The 15,743-nt window shown below is 40.7% G+C and overlaps 1 protein-coding gene across 3 annotated transcripts in view; it reads left to right on the forward strand.

Moving 5' to 3' along the window:
• Positions 1-297: 297 nt before the first annotated feature.
• The window catches only part of TFDP2 (transcription factor Dp-2), a 46,641-nt gene continuing 31,195 nt past the window's right edge, over positions 298-15,743 (forward strand). For all 3 annotated transcript variants that reach the window (XM_079314729.1, XM_079314730.1, XM_079314731.1), the window contains exons 1-2: positions 298-611; positions 11,612-11,705. In XM_079314729.1, the coding sequence (XP_079170855.1) occupies positions 11,664-11,705 (42 nt within the window). In that variant the 5' untranslated portion in view covers positions 298-611; positions 11,612-11,663. The remainder of the gene's footprint in view (positions 612-11,611; positions 11,706-15,743) is intronic.

A 15,743-nucleotide genomic window follows, 5' to 3' on the forward strand; every position in this document is an offset into this window, starting at 1 on the left:
CCGAACCGCCCGCAGCACCTGGGCGCCGCTGGGACAGGTGCGGCCGCCTGGAGCCGGCGCGGGCATCGAACCCGCGGCCCACAGCCTTGACAGCGGCCGGCGCGCGCCGCGAGGGCGGGGCGGTGGCCGCGGGTCCCGGGCGGCCACGCCCTTCCGCCCCGCCCCCCCAGCCCCGGCCGCGCGGATTGGCGGGCGCTGTGTGTACACACACGAGTCCGGGCCAATGGCGCGGCGTGGGCGCCTGACGTCACGCGGCGCGGCGGCCAATGGGCGCTCCCGGCCGGCAGACGCCGCCAAGCTTGTGCGGGGGAGCAGGACCGGGCAGCGCTCGGCGCGGGGCGGGCGCGGGGGGGCGGCGGGGCCGGGCCGGGGGCGCTGCTGCCGCCACGTTCCGGGGGCCGCCGGGGGGTCCCGGCTCCGGGGCCTCCTCGCCAGCGGCGGGTGCGCGGCGTCGGCCCGGCCGAGAGGCGTCGTCGGCGCGACGCGGCTGGATCGCTCCTTGCCGCGGCGGCTGCCAAGGGACCGTCGCCGTCTCGTCGCCTCAGCGCTGCCGTCTGGGCCCAGCCCGCGCCGCCGCCCGCCTTACCTTTCGTCCCTGGCCGGGCCCGCGGGTGAGCGGGGAGCGGGGGGCGGGTGTGAGGGGCTGTGGGGGGGAGGGCAGCGCCTTTCTCCAGCGATCAGCGGCCGCTGCCCCCCCGTGCCCCGGGCAGCGCGGTCCCGCCGGCCCTGCCGCCCCCTCCCCGGTGCCGCCGGGGCAGCGCACTCTCGCCCCGCCTCGGCCCCGCCGGTGCCTCAGGCCGGGCGGGTGCCCCGGGAGGGCGGGAGCCGGTGCCCGACACCTGCGGGCGGGCCCGGGCGGCGGTGACAGCCGGGGCGCCTCCTCCATTGTGGGGAGCGCGGCGCGGCGGGGCTGGGCCGCGGCGGGGCTGTGCGGGCTGCGGAGGAGCGGCGGCCCGGCCCGGCCCGGCTCCCGGCCCGGCTCCGCGCTGCTTGAACTTCGTGTCGGGGCGGTTCTCACCCGCGGGTCTTATCGGGAGAGGGTCAGTCCGGCACAACAACAACAAAACTTCCCTGCCTGCCTCTTCCTGGGAGTTACAGGCCTGCCCGGGCTTCCAGCTGTAAAGGGCTCAGCGGCAGAGGTGAAGCCAGTGTAAACACCGTCTGTTGGAGCTGAGAATACAAACAATAGGAGGAAAATACGGAATAAGCAAACTTCCTTGAAATGTGGAAGAAAACCGCAAATGAGAGCGTGCTCTCTTATTGAGTGAAGGGGGGGTGCCGAGCTGTGTGTCACAGCTTATGCTGTTCTCTGGAGAAGGGACCTGGGGTTTAATTTTCTCTGTAAATTCTTGATTTGACAGAGAAAATGAATAGTTTCATTCATACAGTATGCTGGGTAAAAATTTTTTACAAATTTTTTCTTGGTCAGCTTTCATAATTCTGAAAGCAGTTCAATTATTTTTTTGACTCTTCATTAATATGGCTCAGTGACTTTTTTTTTTCAATTGCTATCACTGATGTAGCTTAATTATGTTGACAGAAGATAATAAAATTATGGAGGTTGTATGGTGCTGTAACAAATTCCAACTTGATACAATCTTTGATTCAAAAATAATGTTATGCTGGTAAAAAATGGATTCTGTTAAAAAGTAAATTAATAAGCCTTCTCTATTCCTTTACCCTTCCCAAATTAACTTCCGTTCTTTTGATTATATTATATCCTGTCATACACAAGAAGGGAGCTGTGTAAGTGGGGTAAAGACTGAGAGGACCAGTGTTAGAGGGCAAATGCAGAACTGTATTTCACAGCCCATACTTATGCCAGTGCTGTGTGTACTCACCCGTGTTTTTTACGCAGTGAAGTATTGAATTTCAGGAACTTCTGTTCAAAGTAACATGTACGGGTGTTAAATATAGCACTTTGGAAAAAACGTGGAGGACTAAGGAGAAGTTTGCATTATAGAAAAGAAAAGACTTGGTGGGAGTTGTGGTAAAGAGGAAAAAAGGTCGTGTTCTTCTTTGAAAAGTTTCTTACTGTGAAGCAAATCTAGTGCCTCTAGAAGAGGGCAGAGTAACAGGTCAGATGATTTAGTTCTATACTAGGGGAAAAAATGAAAATTATTAAATATTAATAAGATAGTCTCATGGGTGAATTTAAGAGTGATCTTATATTACTGTAAAATTATTTGGCTTTCTTTTAACCTTTTTCAACAAAAATCACTACTGTAGCATAGCAAAAAGAAACCATTTGACTTGTACTGTCTTAATGTAAATAATTTTACAGAAAACACACCAGTGAGAGGAATGCACTTAATTGCTGCAGAGGGTTCTGACTGGTGGCCTCACTTTACAAAGTGGGAAGGTACAGTTTTCAAAACAGCATCTTGGCAGCAGCTCTCCAGTGTAAAAGGCACAGGCCAAGCAATCCAGCTGGGCAGCAGCAGTGCTGTTTTGCAGGGACAAAACAGTAGTACAAGAGAATTCCTTATGTCTGTCTACTCTTGTCTATGTTGGACAGTGCTGTAGAGACCTCTGGTGCATCTGGACACACTTCTGAACAGCTGTGAGCACCTTCCCAGTGAAAATCTTTCCACAGCTTTGGCTAAAATTGTTGCAGGTTAGTGAAGAAACAGGGACCAAAATTCCAGTGTTACATGCTCTTCAAGGGTGTATGATGTTTACTTGGTTTAGAGTGCAGATGTCATTGTGCCTGTGGAAGCTGAATGTGAATCTCTAAATGCCATATAAGGGTAGTGACTTGCATGGTATGGGGGGAAGCTACTGCAGCCCATCATATGTAGACAGAAATATTTTAAATTTCTGCATCCTCTTGTGGAGCAGAGTGAGTTCTGGTTATAGCCAGTCTAATTCAGTTATTGGAATTGCATTTCTTCTGTTGTGCTACCTTAAAATAATGTTCTTAGGGCTATCTCTGATAAGTGATAATTTCTCAAATTGTTTGCTTTTTCATTTTTTGGGGTGTAATGGTATAAAACTTTCTCCACTACCTTTCCACTTACATTCACTGTACATGTCTCTTAATGAACCAACAGTGAATCTTAAAATAAGGAAAATCAGCTGTCTGGTCTGCTGTAAGGAAACACACTTGTGGACTTTTTTTTTTTTTTGTGCATGAAGCCAAGAAAACACTGGAATCAGATGGGTTTCTCACAAAACCTTAGGTATTAGATGAAAAGTAATCCCAATATCTTGGTGTGGTAATAGTGCATATACCATGGTGGAGCTCAGAGCACAAATCCCTGGGGCAGAATTTGAGAAACCAGGGATATGCAGGGAAATATAGTAAAAGGTGCAGGTGTGGTAGGGAGTGACAGTTTTGTAGCAACTTCCTGGATTGATTCTTCATGTGTGTTTTCTAACATCCAGCATTAGATTTTTGTAGCCCCATTATTGGTTTGTAGACTATGACTCTTCTGCAGGAATCTGAGGCAATGATGTAAATGATCTTACTTTCATGGTTTCATTAAAAGAAATCCTTTGCTCCTTGGTCTGATGTCCTGTGTACAGCAATAGTTTCTAATAAAGGGCTTTACAGACTGTTCAACTTTGCTTTTATGCTTTTCAGTATTTATAGCATAAAAATCAATCTAAGCAAGTCAAACTGTAGGCCTACGATAGTTCAGTTTGCAAGACCATTATAAATGTTAATATATTGTCATATATGTTAATGGAACTGTAACAAAAGCACAGCTTTTTAGAGTATCATACTTCTAGTGAAATAGAGAACAGTAATTAAATGAAAAGGGATGATGTTCGAAAATAATTCAAAGTCCAGCTAATTCACTTAGTACTGTTGAAGAAACTCTTTGCCTTTCAGAACATGGTTTGCAAAATCTACAGCCTCTTATGAAGACATTTTTGAGGGTATTTGTCTTTACTGAAACCTGAAGTAACTTCTAGATTTTTGTAGCACTGACTTGGTGAAAAATAATGCTTTAGCCAGCTCACATCCAGTACTGGCTGTCACTATGGAGCCTGGAACCAAGCTAAGGAAAGATGAGTGTTTGGTTTTGTTAGTGTGCTTAGTTGTGAACTGCAGCAGTTCAGGTGTTGGCACAGTTTCATTCTTTCTGACTTGATAACGTTTAAAAGAGAAGACAGCTTGATTTTTGGTAACTTCCCCAATCATTTAAGCACAAATTCCAGAAGGGGTTTCTTTAGAGGTATCTTTGAAGGCATTATGCAGAATTGTCACAACACTGGGATCTTCCTGGTTTACAGTCTGACATGAACAGCCAGGTTTTTCACAAAACTTCTAAACCTGCTGTTAGTTAACTTAACTTTCACATGGCAATAATCCACTTTATAAAGGTGATGTTGTTTTTGTGTTATTTCAGTCAGTGGGATGTGCCCTGATCACCAGGTTTTACACAAAGAGTGGTCAGAGAAAGCAGTGATGGTAGCAGAGACTGTACTTCTGTTCCTCAGTTCATTGCTAACAGTGAATGGAGTGCCTGTGTCCAAAATACAGAATTTTTCTTAATGTCTATAGACCAAAACCCATTTGTGAATGTAATTCTGGTCTTGCAGCTTAATTAATTTTTTCCTGTGTAGCTTAGAGTATGCTCCTCTGTTTGGCAAGGCAGGTTTCTCCTGTTCCATCAGGTTCCTGTTGCTGCCAGGTTTGTGTTGGTTTGGGTGGGAATAGCAAGTGATTCAGTTGTGGCTTACAACCTCTTTAGTACTTTTGTTCAACAGAGTCCCTCAGTGACCTTGTTGGGTGACTATAACATCTGGCTGCATGTATGGGAAGGTTAATTTGATAGGAATTCATAATCCATCACCCATGGGTGGTGTAAGCAGATATGTTCTGTGTGAATAAGAGACAATTTTCATTTACTGTTTACTGCGAATTTCAGAGGGGAAAAAAAGAAAAATTAGGTCAGAAAGAAAGTAGCAGATTTCAACAGGTACCCACCGTCTTTAAGGCTGTGAACTTGTACTTGTATAGAGGAATTCTTCAACTTGATAGTAGCTATTATAATGCTATTTGTGGGAATTAAAGCCAATATATCAATAGTTGCTCATTAAGGCTTGTGAATGCCAATGCTAAAAGTCGCTTGTGATCTGTAATGGTCATCCAAGAATATATGGTGGTAACATGACCAGTAATTATGGGTGAGATTAGAAACTGCAAGTGAAAGTGAGCTTATGTTCTCAGAATGAAACAAGAAACCTGTGTGTGCATGGGCTCTCCATGTCTTGGAAGGAAGGAGTTAGGTAACTTCCTTTTGTTAAAACTTGACCTTGAGATTTGAGAAATGTGAGAATTATATTTCTGTTCTCTTAAAGGTGCAGTCAGGTTGTCAGCTTCAGTTTATTTAAAATTAAAATTAGAATTGCAAATACATTCAAACATTTTTTAGATCAATAATTTCATACAGACAACTGATACAGTTTCAAGGTGTGCATTGATTTGGTCTAACAGCAGACTTCTGCTCTCTGTCAAAAGCAAATTATTCATCCTACTTCTTTGATGTATAAGAAATTGAGGAAACTGTGATCTGGAGACAAAAATATCCCCCTTCCTAATGGATTTTTTAAGCATGTACACACCCCAGTGAACTCTTCAAAAGCACAGTAGTCTTCATCTGAAAAAAACAATATCCAACCTTTGTCATATTTCAATCCAAATAAATTTTGAGGGATCATGAATGCTTTTTTTCAGAAATGGAATCATGGTGTGGTTCTGAAAACCAGACTGAGCTGGTTGGTCAGTGGTCAGATCTGAGGGTTAGTGCTGGGCACAGGCTGGGGTGGCCCCTGGAGCTGACAGGGGTTGCAGCATAAGGAAAACTTTCAGCCCCACTGTTGGAATTCTGACAATATTAGAACTGAACTGGCTCTCTGAGGGGATAAGGTAGGAATGGGAGCTGTTGAGGGTGTGGAGCTTTGGGAAGGAGTGGAAAGTGGAGGAAAAGGGTAAAAGTGGAAGCCAGTGTGCTGTCATAAGTATTTATGAGCTTGTGCATTACCAGAAAAATTCCTTTTTTGTCTTTGTATCAAATTATAATTAGAGAAGTATGAAAATGTTTGTAGCCTTTACCCTTTGGTGAATACTGTCATAATCTTCAACCCATGCAAGAGTAAAGTTAAAGAATGGCTTTAAACTAGAATAAAGATTCTAGCAAACTATATAGAAAATGGAAGAAATAGCTACCAAGTCTTCATCATCAAGTTTATTGTTGCCATATAACTTGGTGGTCTTGAAATGCAAATGTAAAATTATCCTCAGTTCATTGGATGTTAAGATCCTTCCAGCTGTGAAGCAGCCAAAAGCATATCTCAACAGTGTGGTTAAACTTTTCCATATATTTGTCAATATACTGACAATTCTGGGAATCTTCACATTTCAAAATTAAAACTTACATCAGAGAATGCCCTAGATATTAATCTGGTTTTGTATCATACAGTATATGAGCTGGTGTTAGCAAGAAGCTGGAGTAAACTCTCAGTAGTCAAAAAGATGGTGTTTTCAGCTGAGCTTGATTGAAAAAGGAGCTGGTGGGTGTATTCTTGACAATGCACAAACACCATCTTACTAAGGTATTTTACAGTTATCACATAGATCGCTAAATTTTTTTTACATATCAGTCCATTGTGAAAATGAAATTTCTTAAAGCAAAAATTTGTGAAAATATAGTGTGCTGTTTACTCTGAAAGGAAGTTGTACCTGCCCTTACCACTGAAGCAGCAGACTCCCAAATGTTGTGCCTGTATAGTAGTCAGTTATGGGCTAGAAACACAGCAAGAGAACTAAAATGACCTTTTAGAATAGATTCCCTGTTTTAAAAAGCTGCAGCTAAATTTCTGTTAATTCCAGATTTATCTTGGTAGTGAAAAAAGTCTTCTTAAAAAGACATTTTAGATGATGTTTTAAGTGTTGCATGAATGTTACCCACTGTTTGGTGTCAGGCCCTGTGTACTCTATCTTGAATGACAGCAGAAGCTGATTTGGGGAATTCTAAGAGCCTTCAAAGGTTCAAGTGCTCAGGAATTATTCCACATGTTTTAATGTAAAGTTCTCCTTATCTGGAGAAACCTCATTGTTGTTGAAAGAAGGCATGAGTGCTGCCCCTGTTCTTAGACATGTAGTTTCCTGCTGGTACTGGCATTGAGCGTGTCCAAGAACCAAGTCCCTTGTTGGAAGGAGCCTCCAGTTCCAGGTTGCTGGAATTGGGGGCTCAGCATTGTCAGGACTGGACAAGCAGCAGAACTTGAGGGTCAGCAGTGCAGCCAAATGAATGGAGACTTTGAGCACTTTCAGCTAGGAGAGAGTTTGAATCCAGCTTTGGATTTTCTTCCCATGTTACACATTGTTCTCACTCAGACCTGTCTTCATCCCTGGGATTCTGAATATTCAGTAGCCTCCATCAAACAATGCTTTTTCTAGTCATGTATGCATGTGCAGTTATATAATAAATACATTGGTAGTAATATAATAGGGTACAACAGTGAGTAAATGCAGCAAATGGTGGGAGTAACATTTGGGATCGAGTCTGAGAGTACTCAGTGGGATCTGATTCATTTTTGCCTCAGTATTTGCTATACAAAGTCCTTGAAGGGACATTTGCTTTTAGCAAACCACACAGGTTGGTGGTTTTCCCTCATGGAGCTGAAGTGCTACAGTTTATATTCATTGAACTTGCACAAATGCCTCATCTGTTTTTCCAGGCATTCTGTGCTGTGTAAACTTGAGTCATAATTACTGCTGTTGCCAGGACATGTCAGTTAATTTTTTCTGATGATCTATTGGCATTTTGCTCGATCTTAACTACATGATGAAGTCTTCACTTTTAAATTAGGTTCAGGTAGTTTTATCTTTTGTTTGCATCTTTAAAGCAGTAATCCTCATTTCCTTTTTGTGTCATATAGTTGGGAGAACTTCTGTACTTTGGATTTGTAGGATACAGGCTTTTAAGTCAAGTAAAGGTGATTAAACAATGACACTTTTGCACTGAATAATCTTCTCAAATTATTTTATTTTGTTAAAAACTTGTAATATTCAGTGGTCAAGTCACTTAAATTTCCTTTGCTCAGTCTCTCTAATCACCTCATCTGTTATCTACTGGGACTTTTTTGAAGGCACACAGTTCCTCACAGTAAAAGCTGGAAAAATAAGTGTGACACCTGCCAGACCTTTATCATACACATCATGGTGGGAGTTCCTTTCAAATGCTTCCTTAGAGCTACTTTCTAATATTATTTACAATATAAGAACTCCTGTGTGACTGCTGAAGGTGGTGACTTATTTTCCGTTCTGTGTATGTGACTTCTTGAATAAGTACCTTGGTTGGCTTTTTTGAAGAGTTTCGTTGAATGACAAGCTGGATGTTATATGGCATTCTTGTCTATTTTTTTTTTTTAATTCAGTTTTTTTTTTCAAAAAGCAGTTAGATATTGAAGTGTTTTTTTAGGAACAAGCCAAAGAAACACTTCCTGGGAGCAGGTGGATTTCTGATAAGTGCTTAATAATTCTGAAATTTTACTGATCTGAAAACTGAGACACGCTGAAGCAGCATATGAGTAACAGGTGGTCTAAGCTGTGTAGATGCTGTGCATAAATTAGTTGTTTAAAACTGAGCCTGTATTGATTAATAAGGAGTCTTTTTGTTACTGCTGTCTTCTGAAATCAGTCTTGTAATAGTGAAAGTACTATAGAGAGGGATATGAAGCATATCAACTACTTCCTTGTGGAAAGGGTGGTGTTATACAGATTTCTTTCTTGAAACTCATCACTTTCTTCTTAGCTGACCCAGTTACCTGGAGTAATTTTATCTTTGCAATACTGTTTTTCAAGTAAAGGGAAAAAAGGCTTCTTAGTGGTGATAAAGATAATTCTGGTATACTGAAATATCTCTTTTATTTTTCATGTATTCTGTAAAGGCTTTTCATCATAACAATATTGATGATTGTCCAATAGTTGTCTTCATTTGTAGATGTTTAGTACTGATGTAATATTACATAAATATAATTTTCTGTTGGGGACTTGCCTCTGGCACTGAGGAGGATCTTTGCATGCTGCTGGTCTAGGTGAGGGTGTGACTTGAAGTACCTTGGAGTACTGATAAAGTCTTAGAAGAGAAACTAAGTTAAGCTTGGTAAAGCAGAGAACAGACTGTTATGTTGTCTTATAGGGGTAATTTTAAAATAATATTTTGGACAATAGAAAATAAACATAAGAAAGATTGCAGTGTTATTCTGCAGATAACTGATTTCTGTTTTGCACTGTTTGTTGCACTGGGATTCAACTTCGGAATCACCAAAACTTCAGTACAGAGCTGGCTTTTAACTTGTAGTGAGAATAGGTACAGATAAAATTCCTGTACTGTTTTGCTGTAACTAGAGCTTGGTTACCTGGGCTTTTGTAAATTTAATGCTCACACTGGCTTTTTAATGTCAGTGGCATAGGTGGTAAGAAAATATATTCTAGAAGAAGCTACAACTCAGAGTTGGCAAAGTCAGACAGTTTGGTTGGTTCCTTGTACTGTACAATATATGGCCAAAAGGCAAATTTATGGGAGTGCATTATAAACCAAGGCTTGGCTTATGAAAAGATAGTTCAAAAAAATTAATCTTTGTGTCTTATGTACTCTGGGCTCTGAACCTGTCTTTATGCAACTTCATTTCAGTAGAAAGCAGCTAAAGAAGAAAAAAGGTTGAGTTTTATGTTTTTCTGTCTGTGTGGTATAAACACATGCAGCAATTGGGGATGAAGAAAATCTCCATTTTGAGGCCATCTGTGTCGATTCTTTGTCTGAACCTGACAAGAGGTCATGGCAGATGGTGGGGTCACAAAGTCTGGCTTCTCAGGCTTGACAAAATGTGTTCATAAAGCTGGAAGAATACCAACTGTTCTTACTGGCTGAAGAGCACTGTGGCAAAGGACTGTAATAGTTTATGGACAATACCTCCTGCATCATTAAGCTTGACAGCAAGTAACTTGTCAGAGATGTACCTAGTTTGCTTATCTGTAAATGAGTTAAAACTGCTCAGCAATTATATTCTTAACTACACTTTATTTGAGTAAATTACTTGTAAAGCCTCTTAAAGAGAGAGAGGGAGGTCAGACTACAACATGCATTTTGACCACAGCTCCAGATGCTGGATGTGGAGAGTTTGTCTGTAAGGGTCAGAAATGTCAAAAAAGAATAGGCACAAAGATCATAATTTTCAGATGCATTGCAAGGATTCAGTACTTGCTCTTACCGTGACCTCTGTGGCTTTATGGCTTCAGGTTTCAGGATTACTACCAAATCCAGCAGCTCCTTTCCCCAGGGTGGGAATAGATACCTCTTTGTAGTATCTTCTCTGAAGCCAGAGAAAAAATTGTGTTATTTTCTTGGATGTTTTGTGTTGAAACTAAAATGTACAAGTTTTCACAGGAGAATGTCTTAGTAGAACTGTTTGGTGTTCACATGCTGGGGTAACTGCTTAATTATGGCTGCAATAAAGGGAGGCACTAAGGAAGATGAGTGCAACTCAGTCAACAGGAAGTGGAGGACACCTCTGAGTTGAGTAAAATGGTTTTCCACGAGCAGTTAAATTGATATGATGTCTGAGTAAACCAAGAAACATACAGAAACTGCCTAGAATTAAAAATTGTCCTGGGTTTTCCACAACTACTAAAGCAGTGATGGGATGTGATGGTAGAGTTCCTCATTAGTTACACACACCAACCATTGAGACAACCCCTGGAACTTTCCTGAAGGGAGGTGAAGACACTCTCAATGCCATTCCCAAGCTTCATATTGGCTAAAATGCAGAGGAAATGCATGAATTGCACCATACTATTGTAGCTGCTGAGTTCTGCTGGTAGTGGTGACTCTGATAAGTAGTTTAGGTACCTTGCTAATTTTACTGAATTGATTCCACACTTCAGAGTGTGAACAGTTCTCTCTTCTTCATCCAAATGCAATTCAAATGTCTTTTGCAGTCCTTTTTTTAACTGCAAATAATACTTACAAAGTACTTTAAAGGTACCTAAACACTTTGTCAAGTTATTTCTATTTTTAAAATGGTTTGTGCTGACAGCATTGATTTCTAACTTTTCTTATGTTTTCTCTAAGACTTCTGGAAGCTTTAATTTAAAAAATAAATCACTGTTTTTTTGGTATACCAAAATTTTTGTCTTTTCCTGGAATTCTGATATTGTAACAACACAGGTTTAATAAAAAAGCATGAAAATATTTAAAAGATGAGTTAAAGCTGAATTGTTTTTTTCCCCTCACATTTCCTTAAAAATTCTGAATGTTTTCTGTTGTATATATTTCATTAAAAGCCTTCTCTGTTGTTGATGGCTAAAGAGACAGTGGAGAGAAGTAACTCACTTTCATTTTTAAAGCCAATCTGCATTAAATGCAAAAGATTGCATGGTTTTAATTGCAAAACTTTAGTAATGATTTAACATGGTTTGCTAGCACATTAATGTAGTCAGGCCTTTATGTAAATTGAGCCATATAAAGGATTTCATCTCTGCCTGTTCCAAGTAATGAGCATTTTTAGTATCTCTGCACAACCTGATAATTGTGGCAATTATTTTATTGGAAGCTTGGGTTTCAACTAAGACATTTCATTAACTGTCTTACAGGATGTTCATTTTAAAGCTTCTGTGAAGATGAAAAGGGGTATCTTATGGCTTTATGAAATATAAAGCGATACTGTCTGACATGACGGCAAAAAATGTAAGTATAACTCTTCAGCATGTTACTTTTCATATTGGCATTCTGCCAGTCACTTTTGACTTTCAGAATTGTGCAGACAAATACAAGAAATCAATCACAAAGACCTTCAAATTCAGCAATCTTGTCTGATTTTTCTATGCAACAAATATATACCCCATCATTTTCTTCAGTATTTTGATAAATTTAAACTGATTAGAAGCTCTTTAAGCATGTGGAGTTTACTCAGCCATGGGTCAGATTAATAACAGGCAATGCTTGATGCTGTGTTCATATTGATCCTTTTAGATCCCTTCCAATTTGAGATATTCTGTGAGTCTGTGATTCCTCTAACATTTCTTTAAACTTCTGTGAAAGCTGCACATTTTGTTGAATCTTCTCACCTTTGCACCTCTGTAAAATCCTTCTATTGAGTGTGAGTCTCAAATGTCAAGAAAGAATAGACTGCATATTATTTTGCTACTGTTGTACACTCTTGGTTTCTAGAAGACTGAAGGCCTCCTCATTTCTTTGCTTGCTCATTAATCCTGATAGCCTGTACTGGTGTCTCCAGGCTCTATATTTGACTCTTCTATCCCGAGTTCTGCGGAAGCTTATGAAATGTCTTAACATCCTGACCTTAATTTTCTGCCTAATTAGCTGTGCTTCCTGAGGTACACAGCTTGTATAGAGAACAGTTCTGATTAATCCTGGTGATGAGTGAATTGAGTCTGACTTTGGGCCCTGAGCAATTTGCCTATTGACTGCCTTTGACAGGGCATCCTGCATTCTAGTTAAATCTGGGTAGGTTTAGGAGCCAACACCACCAAAGAAGTGCCTTACAATGAAAGTGCAGGTAGCCTAGGATTTTGCTTTGTTCAGTAACTGCTAAAGTTTTTGTGCATATTGGGTAAGACTGCTGCCAATGACATAGTTTGGTTAAATTAATTCTCAAGTGTTGGAAATTTGTTGGCTTTATTAATAGCTTCATTTGGTGTGTAGTTCAGCTTTGAGGTGTCTTACTTTTTGATTTGAGCTTGCCAAACTGAAAGTAAACTGATGTATATATTCAAAGCCCTTTGCTTATTATTTCATAGGTCATATTCAGCTCTAGTACAAATAAGTAATTCTACTGATCTATGTGGGACAGCTGCACAAATCCAGGTCATTTGTGGCTTTGACTTTTTGTTCGATTCAGTCAAAGGATAAATACCAATCCCAATAAAATCCATGGAGTGTTGTGTAATAGTCATTAGAGTGGCATGAGTTGGGAGAGATTTCAGAAGGCCATCTACTCTGGTGCTTTGTGTAAAGCTTTTAGACACTGGAACCCAGTTGCTTGGTGCTTTGTTCAGGGCTCCATCAGAGCTTTGGGTTTTGAAAATCTCCAAGGATAGATGTGACATTCAGTCTGGGTAACCTACTCTTGTGCTGAATATAGAAATATAATTTTGTTGTTTACTGCAGCACAATGCTATGGTTACTTTAGGGAAGAAATATTTTATTGGTATGCATGCTTAGAAATTTTGCATATCAAACTCATGCAAACCTAGTCAGATACCTAATATTTATGGGTTCATATTTTAAAAAAATCAGCTACTCTGGTACAGATAAATGTAGGACTCAGTTTTCATGTTTACCTGTTCATATGGAGGTCATATGCTTTGTGTCCTTATTGGTAGCACTTCTTAGGGTTTTCCCAACCTTGGTTACTCAGAACAGTAGTCTCAGCCCTGGTGTTTTCTGGTGCTATTAGAAGGCCCATAATGCTTCTGAATTTGCAGAGTTGCAGGGTTTAGATTCTGTATATGCCTGGGGGTTTCTGCAGCTCCAAACCTATTATGAAGGTAAGGTTAGTATTTGTTACAGTGTCAGAAATGGTTTAGTGATCTGCAGAATGAGTTGAGGAAGAGAGCTTCTGTATGAGAGTACTTCCATCATTTTTCTTTATGTTGAAGCATCAAGGAAAGGAAATTTTAAAGTACTGGAGTGTGGGCATCTTCCAGTAGACTGTAGAAGGGAATGTATCTTCTGTCAATTGTGCACAGCAGGAAGCTGCCACCTCTGCCTTCTGCAGTCACTGTCCCTCAGCTGGGCATGTCTGTGCTCCTGCTGCATCACAGCCTCATGCAGTGAGCTGTGTCTGCAATGGCTTTTCACCTTGCAAGAAGCTGTGTTGAACATCCTTCTGTCCAAGGCAGCCTGTGCTTCAAACATGGGCCAGAATATTCCTGTACATTGAATGTGTATGCAGGATGAATAACCCTCCCCATCACTATTCTTCCTTCCTAACTCTGGGTGTGTGGTGAGAAAATTATACAGGCTGGTCTCACTGCTCATTTTCTTTAAAAGCAGGACCTTTTCTGATATCTGCTTGTGGAATATTGTTTGTGGGTAATTTGACTTTCCTTAGAAAATTAATCCACAACCAAAGAAGCTACGAATAATAAAATGTTGAATAAAAGTTACAGGTTCTCTTGGAAAATAGATGTGTGTGCCTACCATATACATTGTACCCAGATGTAATTCAGATCACCCTGTCCAATGGGTTATTTCATTCTTTACTTATATGAGAAAATTTGTTTTTTCTTGCCTGTTTAGTATCTCCTTTCCCATTGGTGCTTCAGGTAAAAAGACATTAAAACAGTATTACCAATGGAGAAAAAAAAGAGCAAATACTTGTGGTAAATTTATTTTAGTTTCGTTTACTCAAACGAATTTTTAGTTTCAGTTCTCAAACAAATGAGTGATAACTTCAGCAGGTTTTTTGAGTAAGAGTCTTCTTTTTGATTGTGAAGTTATTTGTCAGTGCTTCTCAGAGGGTTGCTGTCTTGCCACAGATAAGGTCAATTAAATGGCTGTGATAATTCTCCTTTCACCTGTCAGCATAGAAGAAAGTTTAACTGCTGAGGTTGGTCATGGAGACTTGCCCCAGCCAAGCAGTACAGAAGGGACTTGGGCTACAAGGCAAGCTGTGAAAGCTGCTCGTGGCAGCTGGCCTCATCCAGGACTCTGGTTGTGACTCTTTTTTTTCTTTCCCCTCACCCTGTTTGAAAACTTAGACACCTAACAGGAAAGGCAAACAAACCTCAGCGATATTTAGTAGTATGTAAAGGCCTGCCAAGTGCTTTCTTCATCTTCCATCATGGCTGGATTCCTTGTGCTGCAGATGAACAGGAGTCCAGCTCCTGCCATACCCAGTAATCCAGACACTCTGAACCAGTGTTATAAAGTAGAAATATCACACAAGCAGTACAAAAAGTAACTGATTATCCCCGTTAAGCATTGGATTGTTTTCTGGTTTCAGCCTAGGAGTTTTCACAGTACAAGATTCCCAGAAGCAGTGTGAGGTCTGTCTCAGATAACAAATGTGGCCTGGGACCTCTTGAACACCGAGATGGAATTGGATAAAGGCCTTGCTGTGCAGCAGTATCATAGTATTGCATCACACATTGCTTCTTCTGAGGGCTTAGATAGGATCATTCTTCTGCAAGGGAAACAAATTCGTTTAGATCTGCCACATCTCACCTTAGTTCTCATGAAATTCTAGTTTGTTTTCACGCTCTTTTAAACTTAGATACAAAAATTAGATATAAAATTGAGAAAACTGCTGCTCTTTGTGAATGTGCTACTAGGACCATTGTATTGAAAACAATATATTTCTGAGCAAAGTTCTCCAACAGACTGAAGTTCTGTAATTTTTTGTCATTTGGATCACAAGTACAACATACACACAAAAAGACCCTATCAAATCCTTTCTTGCATTTCCTTCTAAATCTTTCAGAGGATTAAATGTAAAAGAATTTTTCATTCTTACATTGTATATGTACATCATCTTTAATGTTTGATTAAAACACTAATCTGAATTAATAGGGAAATGTACAGTTGTAGTTCTAGAGCTGAATGTTCAGTTGTGAACAAATTTCAGTGCTGTCTTTGAAGATGTTCCTTGTAATTCCTGATCTCAGAATGAGTTGAGGCCTGTTTATCTCTGTGGGCCCCTATTTTTCCCCTGAATTTAAAATTTCTCCCAGTTGTGTTATAGTTGCCACAGAGAGCTGA

This window comes from Erithacus rubecula (assembly GCF_903797595.1).
Source record: "Erithacus rubecula genome assembly, chromosome: 11".
NCBI lineage: Eukaryota > Metazoa > Chordata > Aves > Passeriformes > Muscicapidae > Erithacus > Erithacus rubecula.